This window comes from Sinohyriopsis cumingii, chromosome 11 (assembly GCF_028554795.1).
Source record: "Sinohyriopsis cumingii isolate HCF-2022 chromosome 11, ASM2855479v2, whole genome shotgun sequence".
Lineage (NCBI taxonomy): Eukaryota > Metazoa > Mollusca > Bivalvia > Unionida > Unionidae > Sinohyriopsis > Sinohyriopsis cumingii.
This window is the reverse complement of record NC_142971.1, coordinates 93,045,617-93,065,306: the sequence shown is the minus strand read 5'-3', so window position 1 is coordinate 93,065,306 and position 19,690 is coordinate 93,045,617. Positions and strand designations below refer to the sequence as shown.

The 19,690-nt window shown below is 37.0% G+C and overlaps 1 protein-coding gene across 2 annotated transcripts in view; it reads right to left on the bottom strand.

Annotated features, from left to right (window-relative positions):
* Window positions 1-19,690, bottom strand: part of LOC149789014 (uncharacterized) — a 92,206-nt gene that overhangs the window by 64,744 nt on the left and 7,772 nt on the right. Inside the window, exons 5-7 of one of the 2 annotated variants that reach the window (XM_089975174.1) lie at window positions 11,196-11,352; window positions 6,401-6,500; window positions 1,051-1,293 (exon numbers count right to left, since the gene is read on the bottom strand). In XM_089975174.1, coding sequence (XP_089831300.1) covers window positions 1,051-1,293; window positions 6,401-6,500; window positions 11,196-11,352 — 500 coding nt within the window. The remainder of the gene's footprint in view (window positions 1-1,050; window positions 1,294-6,400; window positions 6,501-11,195; window positions 11,353-19,690) is intronic. The other variant, XM_089975173.1, reaches the window with a different exon arrangement.

Genomic DNA, 19,690 nt, shown 5'->3' with positions numbered 1-19,690 from the left:
GAAAGCTTCGATTATAATGTAAGCTGGCTTTGTTGAGCTATCTAGTGGCTTAGTTTTGGTAACGTGTTAACACCTGTAAGGTATAAATACGGTCCAGCTATAATGGACTCACGTCAAAATTATTACGTCCGGTTCAGTACGGATTAATGTAGTCACATAATATTTTTAGAGTAGTTTTTCCTCTCCTAATCTACTGTTGATGCTCGAGCTAGATTTAGCCATTCATGGTTTTGATTTAATAGTAATTGTTTATTCTTTAGCTGCTTGGGTACAACAAGATCTCTTTTCAAATTCTCTGGACGAAAATGTTAAGTATATCCTGGAGAATATATATATATATATATATATATATATATATATATATATATATATATATATATATATATATATATGTGTGTGTGTGTGTGTATGTCTGTCTGTGTGTGTGTACAGACAACCATGCACAAATAACAATACTTTTTGCAGCCGACACATTTTCTTATAAATAAGTCTCTAAATTGTCTTAATAGCCTATGACTACTATAACAATAAAATATCTGGATATAATTTGCTCATACATAAATTTACATAAAATAACAGATGTCGTTATGGCTCATCAATTTCTAGGTCAATACAAATATTTTCCAGTATCAACATCTGTCTTCACTTTCGAGATATCTCTGACGTATCAGCAACAAGCAGAAATAAACTAGTTGAAACATTATACAGTTAAAAGGTTTAATTCCTGTAGAAACAGCCTAGTAAAGTTTCGCAAACATAATCGTTTTTTTCTGTTTTATCTGTTTGTTTTGCATATGTTTTGTATTTGCCTTTGCAAAAGACTCATTAAAGAGTAAAAAGCGCTCAGCGCTAGATACTATTTTCGCACTGTTTACGCCTGCACGACGAATTCTATTTTTGTTTTGAACATATTTTTAGCATACGTATTGTTACGTCAGAGATATTTTAAAAATAAAGACAGATGCTTAAAAGAAACCTAAGAAACGTATAAACACATTCATGTTATTAATATGTTATTATTCCACGCTGGAAGGTAGACCTTCATTTTACCTTAATAATTTTGAACGGCCATGGAGGTCTAGGGTCATAGACCATGATAGATTGTGTAGTGGAAGTGGATTGTCCAGCATGTATGGAAAGGTCTTCCTCTTTTATACTCACGCTCTGAATTGTTTCCGCAGCTGGTTCGGTTTGAGTTCCACTATGCACAGGTGGCAGCACCGTTAATCGACAAGCGGTCGATCCATGTTGTCCGACACAATTGTCATACAAGACGCTTCCACCTCTTGCAATCTAGCAAAGTAGAAAAGAAAAATGTCAATAAGAGAAGAAGACGAAGACGAAGACAACACATTTTAAGATTTAATTAATTTCGTTGCATTTTCTTGGTATCCATGGCATATCTATTACGTGGATGTTATGTGCAACGACTGAATATTTGTAGTAGCAGTAAAAGGCTGCTTTGAGACCACCACACATCACATTTTGCTAAATCACAGAGCAGCAACGTTTTTTGTTGGATCCAGTGTGTCGTTGGAGAGTGGGTCTTGGCGGGCACTGGCGGTTATGAGAGCATATTATCATGAATGACTTTCACCAACACGCCAATTAGAGACATTATAGGTCCATGATATACCGTTATATACTGTCAGATGGTCATACCGTTATATACTGTCAGAGTCCTCTAGCGAAGAAGGTATTACCTGTGATTGTGAAAAGAGTCATGTGTTTATCCGGAAGAGGAAGTTGAGGACTACATATAACCAACAGAAACCGTTGAAACCTAATTTTCAGTGTACGTCAACATTTATTTAACGCGGCTTAAAATCAGGAATCTTACCTATACGCTAATGCGAATGGGATATTCAATTCCTCCCCCTTCCATACTTACCGTGCGTGAACTTTTCGTTCGCGGCACCTGTGGTACGCCAGGGAAAGTCGCTTGGTACGTACCTTATATATGACAGAAAGGAAATTTTTTACCAGCCCAACATATAACACATTAATAAGATCCCTGATGGGGAGGATGATCGTATGCCCCTCGATGGGTTCGTGCGAGAAGTGTTGTATACCCAACTATCTTACAATAGTACTATAACCTAGCGTAAGGCTCGTTGAATGAAACAGGTGTTCTCGCAATCACAGAATGTCTTCATAGTCGTTGATGAAAATATCAGCCATACTATCCCTGCAGGATACCGGAATCTCGGCGGAGTATGTGGATTGGCAGTACAGAACTACTCTGCCCAGCATGCCTTAAAATTAGTGGCATACCATCCACAGGAGGAGCAAACTCCAGAAGAAACACCTTCTTCTTCGAAAATTGTATAGCATCTGCTAGCAGGCTTCGTCACTGTTGGGGGTTATGGCACCTCGGCTACAAAGGATTTGATCTTGAGTGAAGAGTTCGTAAAGTCTTCAAACTCTTTTCGGTCACCAACTATGTTTGGACATTGGCCATAGGCTCTGGTTGTTATCCCACCGGGTCCAATGATGTAGCATTTATTAAACGACACGCATACATTTATAATTTTGGATTTATGTTTATAGCTTTGGATTTATTGTGAAATAATCACATACATTTTGGATTTAATTATTTGGATTTATCGTGAAATATTTTGGACGTAATATATATTTTGGATTTACCGTGAATTCAATTAAAACACATTTGGAGATTTATTAAAGTTTGATTGGTGTCTTAATATTAAACATTTTCTGTGTAATTTTGTATAATTGGTTCTTTTTAATTGCATAGTTCTTATTGTTGTCAGTTAGATGTTTCATAGTTATACAGTTTTAATTATTTTATCAAATTATCTTTTAAAATTGTTTTTATATATGTTGCTGGTATTTAACAATCACGCCAATTAAAATAGGTTAAAAAAATTAAACCTTCACTTTTGTTCATATATTTTTTGTTCTCTTACTCTCATATATTTTTAGCATATCAAATATGTAGGTACATAATTGAATTATATACTGCTAAAACACACCGGTGAATGAATTAACTAATTATTAATTTCAACAAAATTATTTTCATAAAAACGATAAATAATTTAAGTTATATTTACTCTGTCGATGACTGTTAAATTTGTAAATGCCATGAAGATTTAAAACTACAAATGAATTAGTCTATCAAAAAGACTTAGCTTGTATTTCTGCAATCCTTTCTCACAATTATTCATCGATTTCAACTATTCAGTTAATAACTATAAGGGTTTGTAATTACTTCCCTTTAATTAATTTCCTTTTTTCAGATAACTTATACAATTTCAGAATTCCACCACAAGTTAAATTGGGTAACTGAAATTTCTTGCTCTATTTAAATTTAATGGACAGTAATTGCACAATTACTTTTTCAGGAATGTGGACTTAACGTTGTGAACAAAAATATCCTAATTAATATGTATTACATGCTTTTACTTACATTATTTTCTGTAGCATTTTAAAGATATAGATTTATGCAGAGAAAAAGTTATATCTTGTATTGCCATAAAGAAATATGGATGCGTTTGCGACATGTCCTGTTTTGTTCAGTCTTTCTCGTGTCAGGCATACATTGCCATTAGTACCAGTAATCAGTACCTTAATGGTCGATGCGTGTAATGAAACGTAGCGGAAAAGGGGAGGTACATATTGAAGAACTGGCGACCGGATAGGTCTATTTGATAGCTATGGGCTGAGTTATCAGTCACAAACTACTATGTAAAGAATGTGATTCAATCACATACTTAAACAATACATTAAATGCAAATTTAGATTATTAATATTTTATCGTTTCTATAACAAATTAGAAGAACTCATAATAGAAATATCGAGATAAATGTATATGACAAGTATTAATACGCGTGAGACGGTGAGAGGAAAATACGCAGATCCTACATTCAACGAAATTGCTGCTGCCTTCTTTGGCGTTGTAAAAATGGTTATTACCTTATATTTTTCGTGTGAAATAATCCTTGGAAGATATGGCCCGAAAATGAAAATATTTTCTCACATTTCGTATATGGTGATATATGAATTTTATTTTACACATTTAAATTTTCAAATTTATCACAACTAAAATGATACATCAACTATACCTTCATAAGCTTCCCATCCCATCCGTGACTGAATTTCTCCCCATCACGTCATTTTTAATGTTGTATACTTTTATTTTAACTTGTACCAATATGTCTTTCTTAAAGTTTACAAGTTGTGTACTGTATTGTGAGTATGTAATTTAAATATGTAGTGTTTTCCACAAAAGTAAACTCAGATTTAAACTTTCATCTTATTGCTTGTATTTTGTAATTCTTAATATTGTTCTAATATTTGATCTAATTTGATAATAATAATAATAATAATAATAATAATAATGAAGACTTTGTATAGCGCCTAATCTATAGAAGCTCTAAGCGCTTTACAACATTATGCAACACCTATAAAATAAAAAACATATATAATGATATTATTACAAAAACAAACACGATGCAATTAGAAAACATAAAAAATATGCTGAGAATATTTAAGGTAGGAAACATTATTAATTCTTTAAGTTTGTTCTTGCAGTCGAAGTAAGTCAGTTTTGAGAGCACTCTTGAATGTGATCACTGTGTCTTTGTGTGTAAGTTCAGTGGGCAATTCATCCCACGTTGCTGGGCCCTGGTATGCAAAAGAACGCTGTCCATATGACTTTGTTTTCATAGTGGGAATAATGAGTATACGATTGTCAGAAGAGGAGCATAAATATCTTGCTGGTGTGTACACATGGGTGAGGTCGGATAGGTATGTTGGACTAGAGTCCGACATTGAGCACAGAGAACAAATTTTGTGTTTGATTCTGGATCGAATGGATAGCCAGTGTAGGGTACAGACTGTCCCGTACAAAGCAGCGGGAAGGTATGCTCTGATCGTGGTAGTCTAAGTATGATCCGATCAGCTGTGTTTTGAACTTTTTGAAGTTTCTGGAGCAGATATTGAGATGAACCAGACATAATTGAGTTACAATAGTCTAGTCTTGAAAGTACTAATGAACGCACAAGTGTTTAGTGACATCAACTGAAAGATATTTGCGAATGATTTGCGACTGGATCTGATGCGTCGCATCTCAAGATATGCAGCCTTGTATATGTTCATGACATGTTTGTGCAATGTGAGAGTACTGTCCAGAGTAACACATAGTTTTCGTACTGATTGTGTGAATTTAATGTTAGTGTTGCTGATATTTATTGTTTGCGGTAAAAGATGTGAATGAGAAATTCTTGGGGTTGTGATCAGAATGGTCTCAGTTTTATCATCATTCATCTGCAGCTTGTTACATGTCATCCATGATTTCACATCAGAAATGCACCTCTCTACACCTTGAATGGTAGCATCAGCTTCAGTTGGGTGGCTAGATTTGTATATTCGGGTGTCATCAGCGTAAAATTATTGAGACACTGGATGATGATCTATGATACTTGAGAGCGACTGAGTGAATAGAATGAAGAGACAGGTCCAAGAACAGATAAATAGGTACAATATTCATGTAGATGCATTTATCTTAAAGTCACCGGAATGACTGTATAAAAAATATTAACTATAGCACAATCATGTAATAAATAAAAGTAGATCCAATTGTTTCACCGCAAAAGATCACAACGTCTCTTGTTTAATTCTCATTATGTGTTATAAAGGAAAATATATGTTTACAAGTAGAATTATGTAGCCACGATTCAGCTGAAACCTTGATACGTAACTTTTATGCATGTATGTGCCAATAGATACGGTTTTTTCCCCAGTCATATCACTCAAGTAACCCACGATCACGGCTCCATTAATTATGTGACTTTCAATATAAATTACTTTTTATTAATAGATCTATCAATACTTTTAAGAGCATTTCGTTAGTTGAGAAAAAATGATTCTTTTGGTTTATACTTGTTAATATATGATGGTTATATTTTTGTATTCTTAAGTATTTTCGACAGAACCCATAATACCTCATTTCTTTAAAGTTAATTCCGTATGAATATGTTGTTTAAAAAACCCAATAAACTGATTATTGCATTGGAAATATTATAACTAAACCATAAGTTTACGGATATTTCTAGAAATTGCTGAAATGAAAATATATCAGCAACATTAACAAAATTTCTGCAGTAGTTTGTAGAATATCTGATAAGTTGTCTATTTCGAACCATTGGACCAGCTTTGATGAATTCCAATCAAGGACTGCAGACAAGAAATAACTAACGTAAAAGTTACAGAGGATAAACAAAACCCTTTGCCCCAGCTACGGTTTGAGTCTGTAGGTTTTCAGACTTGATTGAACTTCGAGCTCTTTCAGTTTTAAATCTAATTTAATCAGAAAGATGTGTATTTTCTCTTAACTTTTAAATGTGGAGTTTAAAATGTATTTGTATAGCATTGTATATACCCTTGTCTCCTGTACAATGTTGTTCTGACAAACTGCTGAAACTGATTGGTAGTTGGGGTCCTCTTCTTCAGAAAATTCGGACACATCTTCGTTTTTCCGCCTGACAAGACATTAGATATTTCAAATAAATACAAACTCATACGTAACGCACCAATTAAAACTAATCATGCACATAAGCACTGTGACTCAAAATTACCGTGATTGACCGCGACCGCTGAAGGTTGCGGGTTCGAATCACTATCTTTTATGTGCTGATTTGTCTTCAAATATAATGGTAAACTTGATAGACATAAATAAGCACAATTGTTTGCTCCGTACTAGGACGTGGAGAATCTTAGTTTTTCTGTTTTACTTTTATTTCATTACATGTTATTGTAATGTGACATTGTTGCTGGAATTGACCTTGTCCAAAATTGAATTCGTTTATGCTTGAACTGACTGGCGATTTATTTCTGTTCGTTTCATGTATGTCAACAGCTAATAATAGCTTCATTATTCTCTATGTGTATAAACTTATCATCATTATTATTAGTATGGTGAAGAAGAAGGCGTAAATATGTTGACCAGGGTCAAAGTTTTGGAGAATCCTAAGTGAATTTCATAGACGCTTGTGTTGTAAATAAACAAGACTCAATAGATCATTCTAGAAAGTTATTTTCCATTAGGTAATGGTTGTAGTTAAACAATGCAAATTGTGACCTGAGGTCAAGCAGGGAACTATATTATCTTGAGACTGGAGATTTTACAAGACGTGCTTTAACATCTAGCACTTAAAATTGTGTTATATTGTTACCAGTTTGGATTGAATTTTGTGTTCTTCAAATTATTGAATTCAATTGATTAATTTCTTTGGAAATACAAAAAAAGTGCTTTGACAAAATTCTTGGATAAAGACATTCATTAAAATTGTTACTGAATTCAAACCTGGATTAATATTTCTGTGATTCAACAAGAGACTGTTGACACTTCAGCGCTTCGCAGACCATGAGGAGGGAAGGAGAGAAATAAAAGTATGAATGCAATAAAATAGATGAAATAAGAAAATGTTTTTCATTAGCAGTATACTTTACAAATGTAACAAAATAGTTGGCCAATCGATAATAAACAACTAACATCCAAGCGAATAAACTCTATTCAATACAATCTTACAATGTGGAAACGAGAAAAATATAGCTCCAACAAATTATAAGTTTAAAGGTTGCGGTCCACTCTCACTGAACTGACTTCCATGTCCTGCGTAACATGCAACCCGTATTATGAGAATACCTGAGACGCTAATATCTTTAAAGACATTATGCATCTGTTGAAGAATATGTCATTTGCTAAAATATCGAGCGCACAGACAAGATATGATTTGTGAAGGAGCACATGTCCCGCCATAACAGCATTCGCAACATGCTAAATGCTTGTCAGCTAATACAGTCTGTTATGACCTATGAGTTAAAAAAAATTTTTAACTTCAAATAATAGCAGATAAAACCACCGGCCAGGCCACATCCTGCGCTGCAAACACTTTAGTAAAGACCCAGAAGGAGGTCAAACGCTATCAGTACTATGCAGCTCAAGTCGCTTCCACCAGAGTAGACGTCAGAAATGCTCACGCTCCCACCCACACGTTCACTGAGATAGGGATTTTGTTGCTACATCAACACTAGCATACAAGCTTGTTGTTGCGTACAGAGTGACGTGAAAATCCAAAGTAACTATACGTCAATAGGCTAAAGTTGGTGTCTCGAGAAATATCTTGAAACGATATGATACACTATAACGTTGGTATGACCAGGCTTAATCAATACCTTTCTCGCTGTAGCGATAAATACGGCTGCAGCTCTAGCCCATCGCTAGTTTTTATGAAGGAAACAACATACAACGCAGACGATATCCACATTGCCTTTAGAAAGGTCAGAAGAGTAGCGATAGAAGGTAAAGCCGATGCATTAAGCAATAATGGCCCAAATTCAACCTAGGTCTCACGCTGAGAAAACCTCTATCATACACGCATGTATACTTTTCCTGTGCCATACCACTGACCCACATCTGCTTCTCTCTAGAAGTACACAAGGCCATCTTTGACGTAAAGAATACCATCGCGCTAACCCGGAAAAACCCAGTAATGATGCAGTATAAAATGACAATGTCCCTGCCACTGTCTGAATCACAATATCGATGCCCACCCTTTTGATACAGCTGTAACTTTATATCTGATGGAGGAGGCTAACCTTCTCAACTTCATGCAGGTTGGCATGAACACTCTGGTCTTTTAGGTCGCGACTACAGACGCTCCGCATGCCGCTATTAGCGGTCACTTGTCCAGGTAAATTAGCGATCAGCAGGGTAACGTTGCACGTCAGCACGTATTCGTTGCCTTCCAGGACGCGATATTCCTAAATAACCAAGAGCAATCCGTTGGCATTTGATATACTCGGTGCTCGGTGTTGCTGAGGTAAATCTCTGCGTCAACGGCTAATAGATTAATCCACGTAGAACATACCTGCAGCAACGTGGCAAGCGCTTACTATCGAATACCGAGTAACAACACGCACACTCAGGGTTACAGATACGCTAAAAGGACTTAGCCTATCCAATCTACTACGTCAGTCTGGAACACGTTGACTTGGTCAAGCAGCCTTTTGTTGATATGTAGTTCAAAGCCAACATAGCAAGAGTCACAATGGCCAACTATGAACAATCGCCATCATTCTCTCAAGCTAAACATTACTGCTTTAGAGTCCATATGGCCCATGAAGTTCATCGATGCTGCAATAGAAAACGGCACCGCCAAAGCAACACACCACCGCAGTCCATTGTACTTGCACTAACCATACGAAACACAGCTAGTATTCCTCTGTAAATGCCAACCACATTTCTCTGAAGCTCTATTCTAAAATCTTATATTGTACTGCTCCAATGGTGATACCCGTTAAAGCCGCCTGCAAGGCAAAGTGTGGTATAGAACTGAAACATTTTTCTCAAGCACGAAACCACGAAGAAAGAGAGAGGGATTCCACCCTTTGATATGGCAGCTCTGTTAGCCGTCAGCATGGCAACAGCATTCTACGCCATCGTCACAGCTAAAGACCTTGCGTTCAAAAGACTTGTGGACGCCGACAAACATGGTACTGGTCTGAAGAAACCAAACCAAACAAGGAATGTTCACGTATCATAGACTTTTGCAATTTGGAAAGCTCATCAGTGTCAATCATTTAAAATATCATCAATCGTGCGCATCTGTTCGAATACAACCAATATTACTGTAGTTTTAAAAATACACTTACTGGGTGTAAGTCAATCCAAACAATCTATTTTACACCTAAAAAATACCTGTTATACCTGGAAGTTCCCGGAGAGGTTTTATTGGATATGGAGGTTAGAGTACGGAGAAAGGGATAATTTAGCCGATTTGCTTGTTATGCTTTGTATTATTTTCCATGCATATTAACTGTTATATATCATACACAATGTGGGCTACAAAGACATGAATTGTGATTGGCAGTTACATTGAAATAAATACTTGTTTAATGATTGCACTCAAGGACCGGAAGTTCGTATGTCATTTTTACTATGTTTAATTTTTAATTTTACAGGGATTCTACCACCGAAGACCCACGTGGACTCCACCATTTCTAGGAGCATAACGCTTTCCAGGTATTTAGATGTTTGTTTTGTCACGCCATCTACGTGTTCTATTCCGCAGATACTTCAGGTAGAGCTCAAACAAGCTCAGCGTACATATAGGTTTGTAGAGGTACCGTAGATAGGGTAATAACTGAGAAGAAAATAGCCAGATACGGCCTATGTCATGAGGATTACAGGTTATACAGGACATTTCAGAATGTCTGTAAACTCAGAATTTGATTTGGAAAGCTGACAAAAAGGCCCTTTTGCAAAAACTTCATGTTTGATAGGACCAATAGCTGTCTGAAAGATAGACAGTCAGGATACCTATATATTTAACATTTTGCTCCCCAAATAGAAATAAACCGTTGCCATCATTAACACTAGCTGTTTGTTTCTCTCCTTATGATTTATGTGCATCACGTCCTGTCCAGGAAATGAGCAGCACTCGCCAAATGATAAAACTATTTCCAAGACAGAAAACTAGGTTCTTGCACAAGCAAGGCAAGATGGCACTATATCCACTGAACTTGAGGTTAATTAAGGAGAGCAGACATTTCTGAATTTAGAATATGCAGCCCACAATGCACCGAACATTTTCCATTGACATTTAGTCGTGCATTACCAGAAGGGCTTCACGAAAGACAGGGCCAACTTGCTTATAAGCTCCGATTAGCTAAACATCAAATATAATATAGCTCTTAATAGCATTGCCGAAAGCAATTTTCATACAAACAATCCAGACTTGTGTTCACAGCTACCATTTCACTATGTTTACCCACCACGGTTTACCTTTGCCCTCCCTCGTCCATCAAGTATTAAAATAATTGATTGTCACTAATCGTTTGTGTGTGTGGTAGGCGCGCGTGTGTGTTTGTGTTTGTGTGTGTGTGTGTAGAGAGAGCGGGGGAGGACAGAGAACAACATCTTGTCGGTTGTTTAGATCTTATCACCACCAATAAATCCTTGTGATTTTCATCAGTATGATTAATATTAAAATACAAAAACTGCTACGAAGAGTACATATGAGCGAAAAATAATAACTCTCTAAGATAAGTATAATAAACTTGCTATGTCATAGCAGATGATTGCAGATATTGTGGACCGTCATTTTGTTTATTAAAAGTTGTCTTGTTTGGTATCGTTTTTCAGCATTTATTTATAAGGATTGATACCTTACCTTTTGTATAAACAAACACATATGATGATGATGATAGCACTAAGAACTAGAGCTCCAATAGTGGAAGGTAGAATCGTCTGCATCATTTGCAAGTTGATACCGTTTGTATTATTTTCTATGCTTGTACACACCACGAATGTTAATTTCTTACTTTCCTCTGTAATGAAAAGAAAAAGCATAACACAACATATACAATATAAATAAATTATATCATATGTATCGTGCCTAAAACCTTTTGTTTCTTTGTAGAAAGACATAAATTTTAACACACACACACACAAGCACACACACACACATACATACATACACAGACACACAGACACACACACACACATACACACACACACACACACACACACACACACACACACACATATATATATATATATATATATATATATATATATATATATATATATATATATATATATATATATATATATATATATATATATATATATATATATATATATATAAGGCGACTAAGTAGAGGCAACCTGTTTACCGTGGGTTGCGTCCCGTGTCGGGGGAGGAAAGGATCCTGATAGTTGAGCAGAGGCTTTCCATGCAATACACTACTTTGGCCTCTACTTCTCTTAGACGGGTGGTCGGGATGGGCCCGGTTCCGACAAATCGGCTGGTCACGCCGAGCCCTAGGAAGTCTTTATTTACTCTCTCACCTTCATTGTCTTTCTCCTTGTATCTCTCTTGATACCACCGTTGCCCCTATAGTCTTTTCCTTTATCTCTCCCTTTCCTAAGTCTTAGAAGACTTCCTAGAAGGCGGTGGCTTAACGGGTCAATCGGCGGGTAATTTTACCGACCTTAGAAATTGGCGACTTCAGGGTTAATCAAAGGTAATTTTATCAACTGTGTATGGCATCTGTGTATCCCTGGCACTGGAAAGGTGTCCCCTTGTTGGGCTCCTTGGTGGGCGGCGATCACGGGTGCTCAATATTTATTCCAGCCATCATGGATAATTAAAAAAAAAACAACAAAATAAACGTACCAAAACTGGAACAGAGTCGGATGATGAGCTATGTAGTGTGGAATCCTTTCCTCGCTTCATGGTCACCCAATCGAAAGACGAGTCTAAACCACTTGCTGCACTATCGCCATTTATAGTCGAAAAGACTATACTTGGATTAGTCGACAAACCGAAAAGTGTCAAAAAACATAAATCAGGCGGCCTACTTGTAGAGTGCGAGCGCAAAGCACATACTGAAAATATCCAAAAATTAAGAACTTTCACCATATTCCAGTAACCTGTTTCGCCCAGTCTACACTTAATACATCAAAAGGCGTAATTCGTTGCCGTGACGTAGCTGGAGTCAGCGACAAAAAAATCGTCGACGGGATGAAAAATGAAGGTGTCACTGCAGTCCGCAGAATTCGTATCAAACGAAACAACAATCTGCAGGACACCAACACTGTTATACTCACCTTCAATAAGCCAACAGTACCTAAAGTGGTCAAAGTTGGATTCCTACAAGTTAAGGTTGAGATATACATACCAAATCCCCTTCGATGCTACAAATGTCAAAAATACGGCCAGCATGACGACCGTTGCTCTAGAAGCCAAATATGCGGCCGATGCGGCGACTCCTCTCATCGGGAACCCGACTGCAAAGCCACTCCGCATTGTGTCAACTGCGGCAAGGAACACCATGCTAATTCAAAGGAATGCGACACATGGAAACAGGAGAAGGAAATCCAGAGGGTTAAATACACATCCAACATCCCTTATCCAGAAGCCAGGAAGCTTGTTGAAGCTAGATCACTCCCCGGCCCATCCTTCTCAACTGTAGTGAAGAGCAACCAAAAATGAAACAAATGCACCTGAATCCCCTTCCGACTCGAACATACCGCACTACAAACCCCAGAAAAACTCAACATCGACGCAAACAACATTCAACAATATTCCACCACCAAGATCGCCAAACAGTACGAAAAAGTCGCAAACAAATAGGCAGCAAAAGGGGTCTGATGACCCCATACAGCTGCATAATAGGTTTGGAGGCTTAGAGGACATGGATGCAGAAGAATCTGCTCCATGTCCTCAAGGTGGCTCCAGACCTAACAACAAAAATTACACCCCCGTACTTCCTCCAGATAAATAATAAAACAGATTGCTTCCACGAAAGGTGTAACCTAGCTCGAGAATCTTCAATATAAACTTGTAATGAAGAACACCATCTTACAATGGAACTGCAGAGGACTTAAAGCCAACTGCCATGATATTCTTCTGCTTCTAAACGAACATGATCCTGCAGTATTGTGTCTTCAGGAAACATTTTTGAAAATACGGATAACATCACACTTAAAAACTACTCCATGTATAACAACTACACTCAAAATGTTGACAGGGCCTCAGCAGGTGTCTCTGTTATTGTGAACAACAGAGCTCCTCATAGCGTCATCCCTTTAAACACAAATTTACAAGCCATTGCTGTAAGCGTCACTCTACATCGGGTGATTACCTTTTGTTCTATTTACTTACCACCAAACACCAACGTAGTACCAAACGAATTAGGCAATCGTGTTCAACAACTCCCCGCACCCTTTGTTTTACTCGGGGGTTTAATGCCCATAACATTTTATGGGGATCAAATCATATAAGTGACAGAGGTCAAAAAGTCGAAGACTTTATTTCTAGACACGATCTGTGTTTATATAACACCAAAACACCGACATATTTACACCCATGAACGGGTACATACACATGCATCGATTTGACAATTTGTTCTCCTTCGCTGCTTTTGGGCTATGAATGGAAGGTCACTGATGACCTTCACAGCAGTGATCACTTTCCAATCTCCCTTGTAAATCTTAACTCTTCAATTGATGAAGTAATTCCACAATGGAATTTAAAGAAGGCCGACTGGGCCAAGTTTGAAACACTGTAAATCTAGGCTAAATGAGGATACAGTTTTCAATGTTAATGACCCTATTCAGGACTTTACATCTATTTTGGCCGATATTGCAGAAGAATCTATCCCCAAGTCCTCACCAAACTGTAAAAGAACCCCAAAACCATGGCGCACAAAGGAATGTAAGGAAGCCATAAAACAATGCCGAGAAGCATTGAAAAAATTTAATCGTCCGACGCCCGAGAATTTAAGTAAATATCGTATTCTCCGGGCCAAAGCTCGCCGCACAATCAAAGAAAGTAAACGAGCATCATGGAAGAAATATGTTTCCTCTTTAAACTCTCGTTCCTCAATGAAGAAAGTTTGGGACACGATCCGCAAAATAAATGGAAAGGGAAAATACAATTCCTTTCGACATCTCAAAGTAAACAACAAGAATATCAATTCCAAACATGACATTGTTAATATACTTGCTGATAGCTTCTCAAACAATTCCTCATCCTTTAATTATTCAGAAGCCTTCAGAAGATTAAAAACTCACAGAGAAAGGACACGGTTGAAATTCACATCGAATAACTCAGAAAGTTATAATCAACCGTTTACAATGTTTGAGCTGAAGGAATCTCTGAATAAGGCCCACGATACATCCACTGGGCCTGACGAAATACATTACCAGTTTTTGAAACACTTCCCAGAACCTTCATTAACAGCCCTTCTGGAAATTTTCAATAATTTATGGATTACTGGTAATGTACCTAAATCTGGAAAGAGGTAACAGTAATACCAGTTCCCAAACCCGGTAAAGATAGTACAGATCCTAACAGCTATCGACCAATTGCACTCACAAGCTGTGTTTGCAAAACAATGGAACGAATGATCAATTCTCGGCTTGTCTGGTACTTGGAAAATAATAATTTAATATCTCCTTTCCAAAGTGGCTTTCGTTATGGCCGGAACACCAACGATCATCTGGTTAGACTAGAAACATTCATTCGCGATGCCTTTATCAAGAAAGAACACTTAGAAGTGGTTTTCTTTGATTTAGAAAAGGCCTATGACACGACATGGAAGTACGGGATACTAAATGACCTGCACGATCTAGGTCTAAAAGGTCGTCTGCCCTCTTTCATATCCAACTTTCTGTCAGACAGAGAATTCAAGGTACGAGTGGGCTCTACTCTCACAGATCTGCACGAGCAAGAGATGGGTGTGCCCCAGGGCAGTATTTTATCTGTGATACTTTTCAATATCAAAATTAATAGCATCACCAAGCGTTTGACTCCTGGTGTGGATTGCTCCCTATATGTTGATGATTTTCTCATATGTTATCGATCGAAGCACATGCATACAATTGAAAGACAACTTCAGCAAAATATAAACAAGATTCAAAATTGGGCCAGTGCAAACGGTTTCAAATTCTCGAAGTCCAAAACAGTATGCATGCATTTCTGTCAGTTACGAAGACATCACGATGAACCTCACCTCACGCTAGACGGAACACCTATTCCAGTTGTTGAGGAAACCAAATGTTTAGGTATTTTCTTTGACAGAAGACTGACTTTTATTCCACACCTAAAGAACTTGAAAGCTAAATGCTTAAAAGCACTTGACCTCCTTAAAGTAGTAGAGCACACTGACTGGGGTGCTGATAGGAAAATCATACTCAATTTATATAGAACGTTTATACGGTCCAAACTGGACTATGGTTGCGTTGTGTTTGGTTCAGCCAGAAAATCATATTTGAAAATGCTTGATCCAATTCATCATCAGGGAATAAGACTGGTTCTGGGAGCATTTAAAACATCCCCTTGTGAAAGCCTACGAGCTGAAGCGAACGAACCACCATTATCACACCGTGAAGAAATGCTTTCCACACAAATCAAACCCTCTGAATCCTGCTTTTTCGGCTGTTTTTCAACCCAAATACAAAACCTTATACGAAAATAAACCAAACGCCATACCTTCCTTTGGCATTAGAATATCATGCAGCCTTGACAGTACAAAAATTGATCTTTCTAAAATTCAGAAAACGTCCATCTCCGAAACACCACCCTGGCTCCTTAAACAACCAAAAGTACTTTTTACGCTACACGATGGAAAAAAATCTGAGACAAACCCTTCCGTCTTCCACAACTGTTATCAAGAACTCACCAAATTTAAAAACTACACAAGAATTTATACCGACGGATCAAAGGATGAGGAAGGCTGCTGCAGCCTTCGTTTGTGGAAATCACACAACGCAAGTTCGATTACCAAATGGAACATCAATTTTTTCAGCCCAAAACAGAGCAATAGACCTTGCTCTGCAACATATAGCAAGCAAACGTATTTTAAACAGTATCATCTTCTCCGACTCACTATCAGTACTTCAGTCACTACACAATAAAAAACTGGAGAATCCATTATTGAAAAACATACTCGTCAAAAATACCGAGATGACTGTCTCCCACGATATAATATACTGTTGGTTACCTGGCCATATTGGTATTAAAGGTAACGAAAAGCTGACCGCGCTGCTAAAAAGTCCCTTACTCTAGTACCATCCGATTTTAAAATACCGTATACTGATTTTAAACCTAGTATCACAAAGTCCTTACGTCAGAAGTGGCAAGCATCATGGAATGATGCCGTAAATAACAAACTTCATGCAATCAAGCCAACTCTAGGAGAATGGACTCCTTCCTACAAAACCATTCGTAGGGAGGAGATAGTCATTGCAAGAATTGCAAGAATCCGAATTGGTCATACTTATATCATCCACTCCCACATACTAAAAGGTGAAGACCCACCAGAGTGCGTTCCTTGTAATGAACCATTCACTGTCAAGCACTTTATGATAGAGTGTTTTGACCTGCAACCTACGCGCGATCAGTATTACATTGTGCATGACATGAAAGAACTTTTTGACACTTTAAACATCACTTGTATTATAGAGTTCCTGAAAGCCGTAAATATTTACTCTAAACTCTAACTTTTATGCTATCACCTTGTGCAGTTTTATGCAATATATATATACCGTCCCATTTTAATACCTTTTCATCTTTTTTCATTAACATAGAACATTTACATCTCCCGTTGATCGGGAGGTTTATTTTGCACCGTTACCATCTTACCGTTTTTAATTTCAACCATTTGTTCTTTTATATCGCTGTCGATATAGTACATTTTATAATTTTTCAAAAGATTATACAAATAACAGTTTGTTTGGCGCTAAATAGCCTAACAGTGCTGATGCTCCGTTAAAAGAAAAATCAATCAATCAATCAATCAATCAATATATATATATATATATATATATATATATATATATATATATATATATATATATATATATATATATATATATAGAATATCTGTATAGTATATACGCTGTATCAATGATATACCACGAGATGTATACATTTTTCATTAAAAGGAAACGAGGCTTGCCCGAGTTTCCTTTTAATGAAAAATGTATACAACGAGTGGTATATCATTGATACAGCGTACATACTATACATATATTTTATTTATACCACATCAAAGTTTTCATTTTATATGGGAGATAAAACTGACGGCCACAAACAGCGCACTTTAGGGGATTGAACTCTTCACAACCCTCGCATGTATGTACGCTCAAAAAAGAAGTTCTGTAGTTATTCATAATTTCCTGTGCACTTCATTCATATTAATTTATATATGTTTCCTTTAGCAATATTAATGAAATAAAAACACAAGGCTGATAGTTAACATTCAAAATATTTTTAATAATGTGCATGCAAACATTGAATTTGCAGCGTTCGTTGTCATGAACAGTAACAGTGCGGCCATTTGCATCGATAGCAACCGTACGATTCGAGCCGGAAATGTCAAAATAATGAAGGAACAATTGGTAATTAAACAATTTAACCTTAACCACATTTCATTGATATCGTTTATGTCCATATTTCGCTATTTCTACTGACTGTCAGTGTCACTTTCAATAATTCTCCTACGTTTCCGCTGTGTGGGCCCTGTTTGAGAATTCGCCTGTTGAAAGTTGACCCAGTCAGGGATCTCGTTCATGTTTTCCGTTTGGTTCATAACAAACATATTTTGTACGGTGATGTTTGATCCGTAGAAGGGGTTGCTGATAATCTTATTCTGCTGAATATTACACGTTTGGGAACTTGATATACTGCAGTCTGCAGCTGTGCAGCTGGAAATTTCTTTGTTGTGGGGGTGGGGGTTAGTATCATCATTACTTGGGTGGCCGGTGTTGCTCAGGTAATTGGAGTAAGTCTGTTGTTGTTTTTCACTAATGTTTGAGTAGCTGTTTATAGACTGCACGTTTTTGTGGCCAGAAATTTGCATGATATCAGTTGGGGGAATGTTTTTGTCTCTTAATTTCTGAATTAAGCACTTGCGGCTACTTGTGTTTGTTAATTTCTTTCTTTCTGTAATATTTGCCTTCTCTTTCATGATGCATCCAAGTTTGTTAATTCCAACGACTTGTTTCCTAAACCATTTTGGGTTTGTTGCTGAGATTGGAATAGTGTTGGGCACAATATAGAAAGGATCTTCACGTTGACAAAAGTCTGCTGGTCTTAGCTCAGCATACCGTTTGTAGATAGCAAGTGGATCTCTCTTTGTTGTTTTTGTTTTTATACATCTTAGGATTAATATCCCTGATGTCCTTGACATTGTCTCCTGTTCTTGTTTTTGTATGCCTTTCATTGAGTTCAAGATATGCGAGGTCATTCACATCTTTCTTTAGTGTAACATCCCCCATTTCAGATTGTAATGTTCAGTCACTCCCCTCAAACCAAAATGTACAGAGTTGTTAAACCACAATGTGTTAACAATGGCTTCAGGTGTTTCCATCCCCATTAGTTTTTTACTATACAAGGCATTTATTTCTTCATATGTGATCGGTTGACTCCGTTGGGTTTATTTTCTTTTCCTTTAGATTTTAAATCTTTTTGCTTAGCCCGAAGAGCTTCCCTTGTTAATGCAAAATTTGCGTCTGTTCCTCTCATGATTCTGCTTGCATATTTCTTGATTTTAAGGTGGCGATCAATGGAGCTGATGATGCTTCTTAAGCTGTTCGGTTCAAACTCAGATCCATCTTTTCTCCTAACACTGAATATATAAAACAAGCCAGGTGCTGATCCAATTCAGATGGGTTTATCTTGTCTAACTTTCTGAATTTATTTTTTGACTGCAAGAATTCTGTCACTAGCCTTACATCAAAAAGTGTCTTTTTTAAAGTGTTTTCATTCTGCTTACTTTCTATAAATTTCAGTATATCTTCAGGCTCATGGTGTACAAATCTGTCTTCCCTAACACAATGATCATTTTCATTTACAAATGTCTCAGCCATGTCTCTATCAAACTCTCCAATTAACTCACAGTTTAGTAGATTAAATGTTGCTTCTTGATCTTGCTCCTTATCTGATGTCATGTTTTCTTTTTTCCACAGAGTTGCAGTGTTTGATTTTTGCCAGAGGGAGAGACTTAAAACAGCAGTGTTGACAGAGATGACAGCAGACGACACGGGGTGGAGCTCAATAATATTTATTTCTTGAATTGAGTCTTGTTGGTTTTTTTATATAAAAATGTTAGTTTCTATAAAATATTTTACAAGAAAACCATTATCTTGTTATTT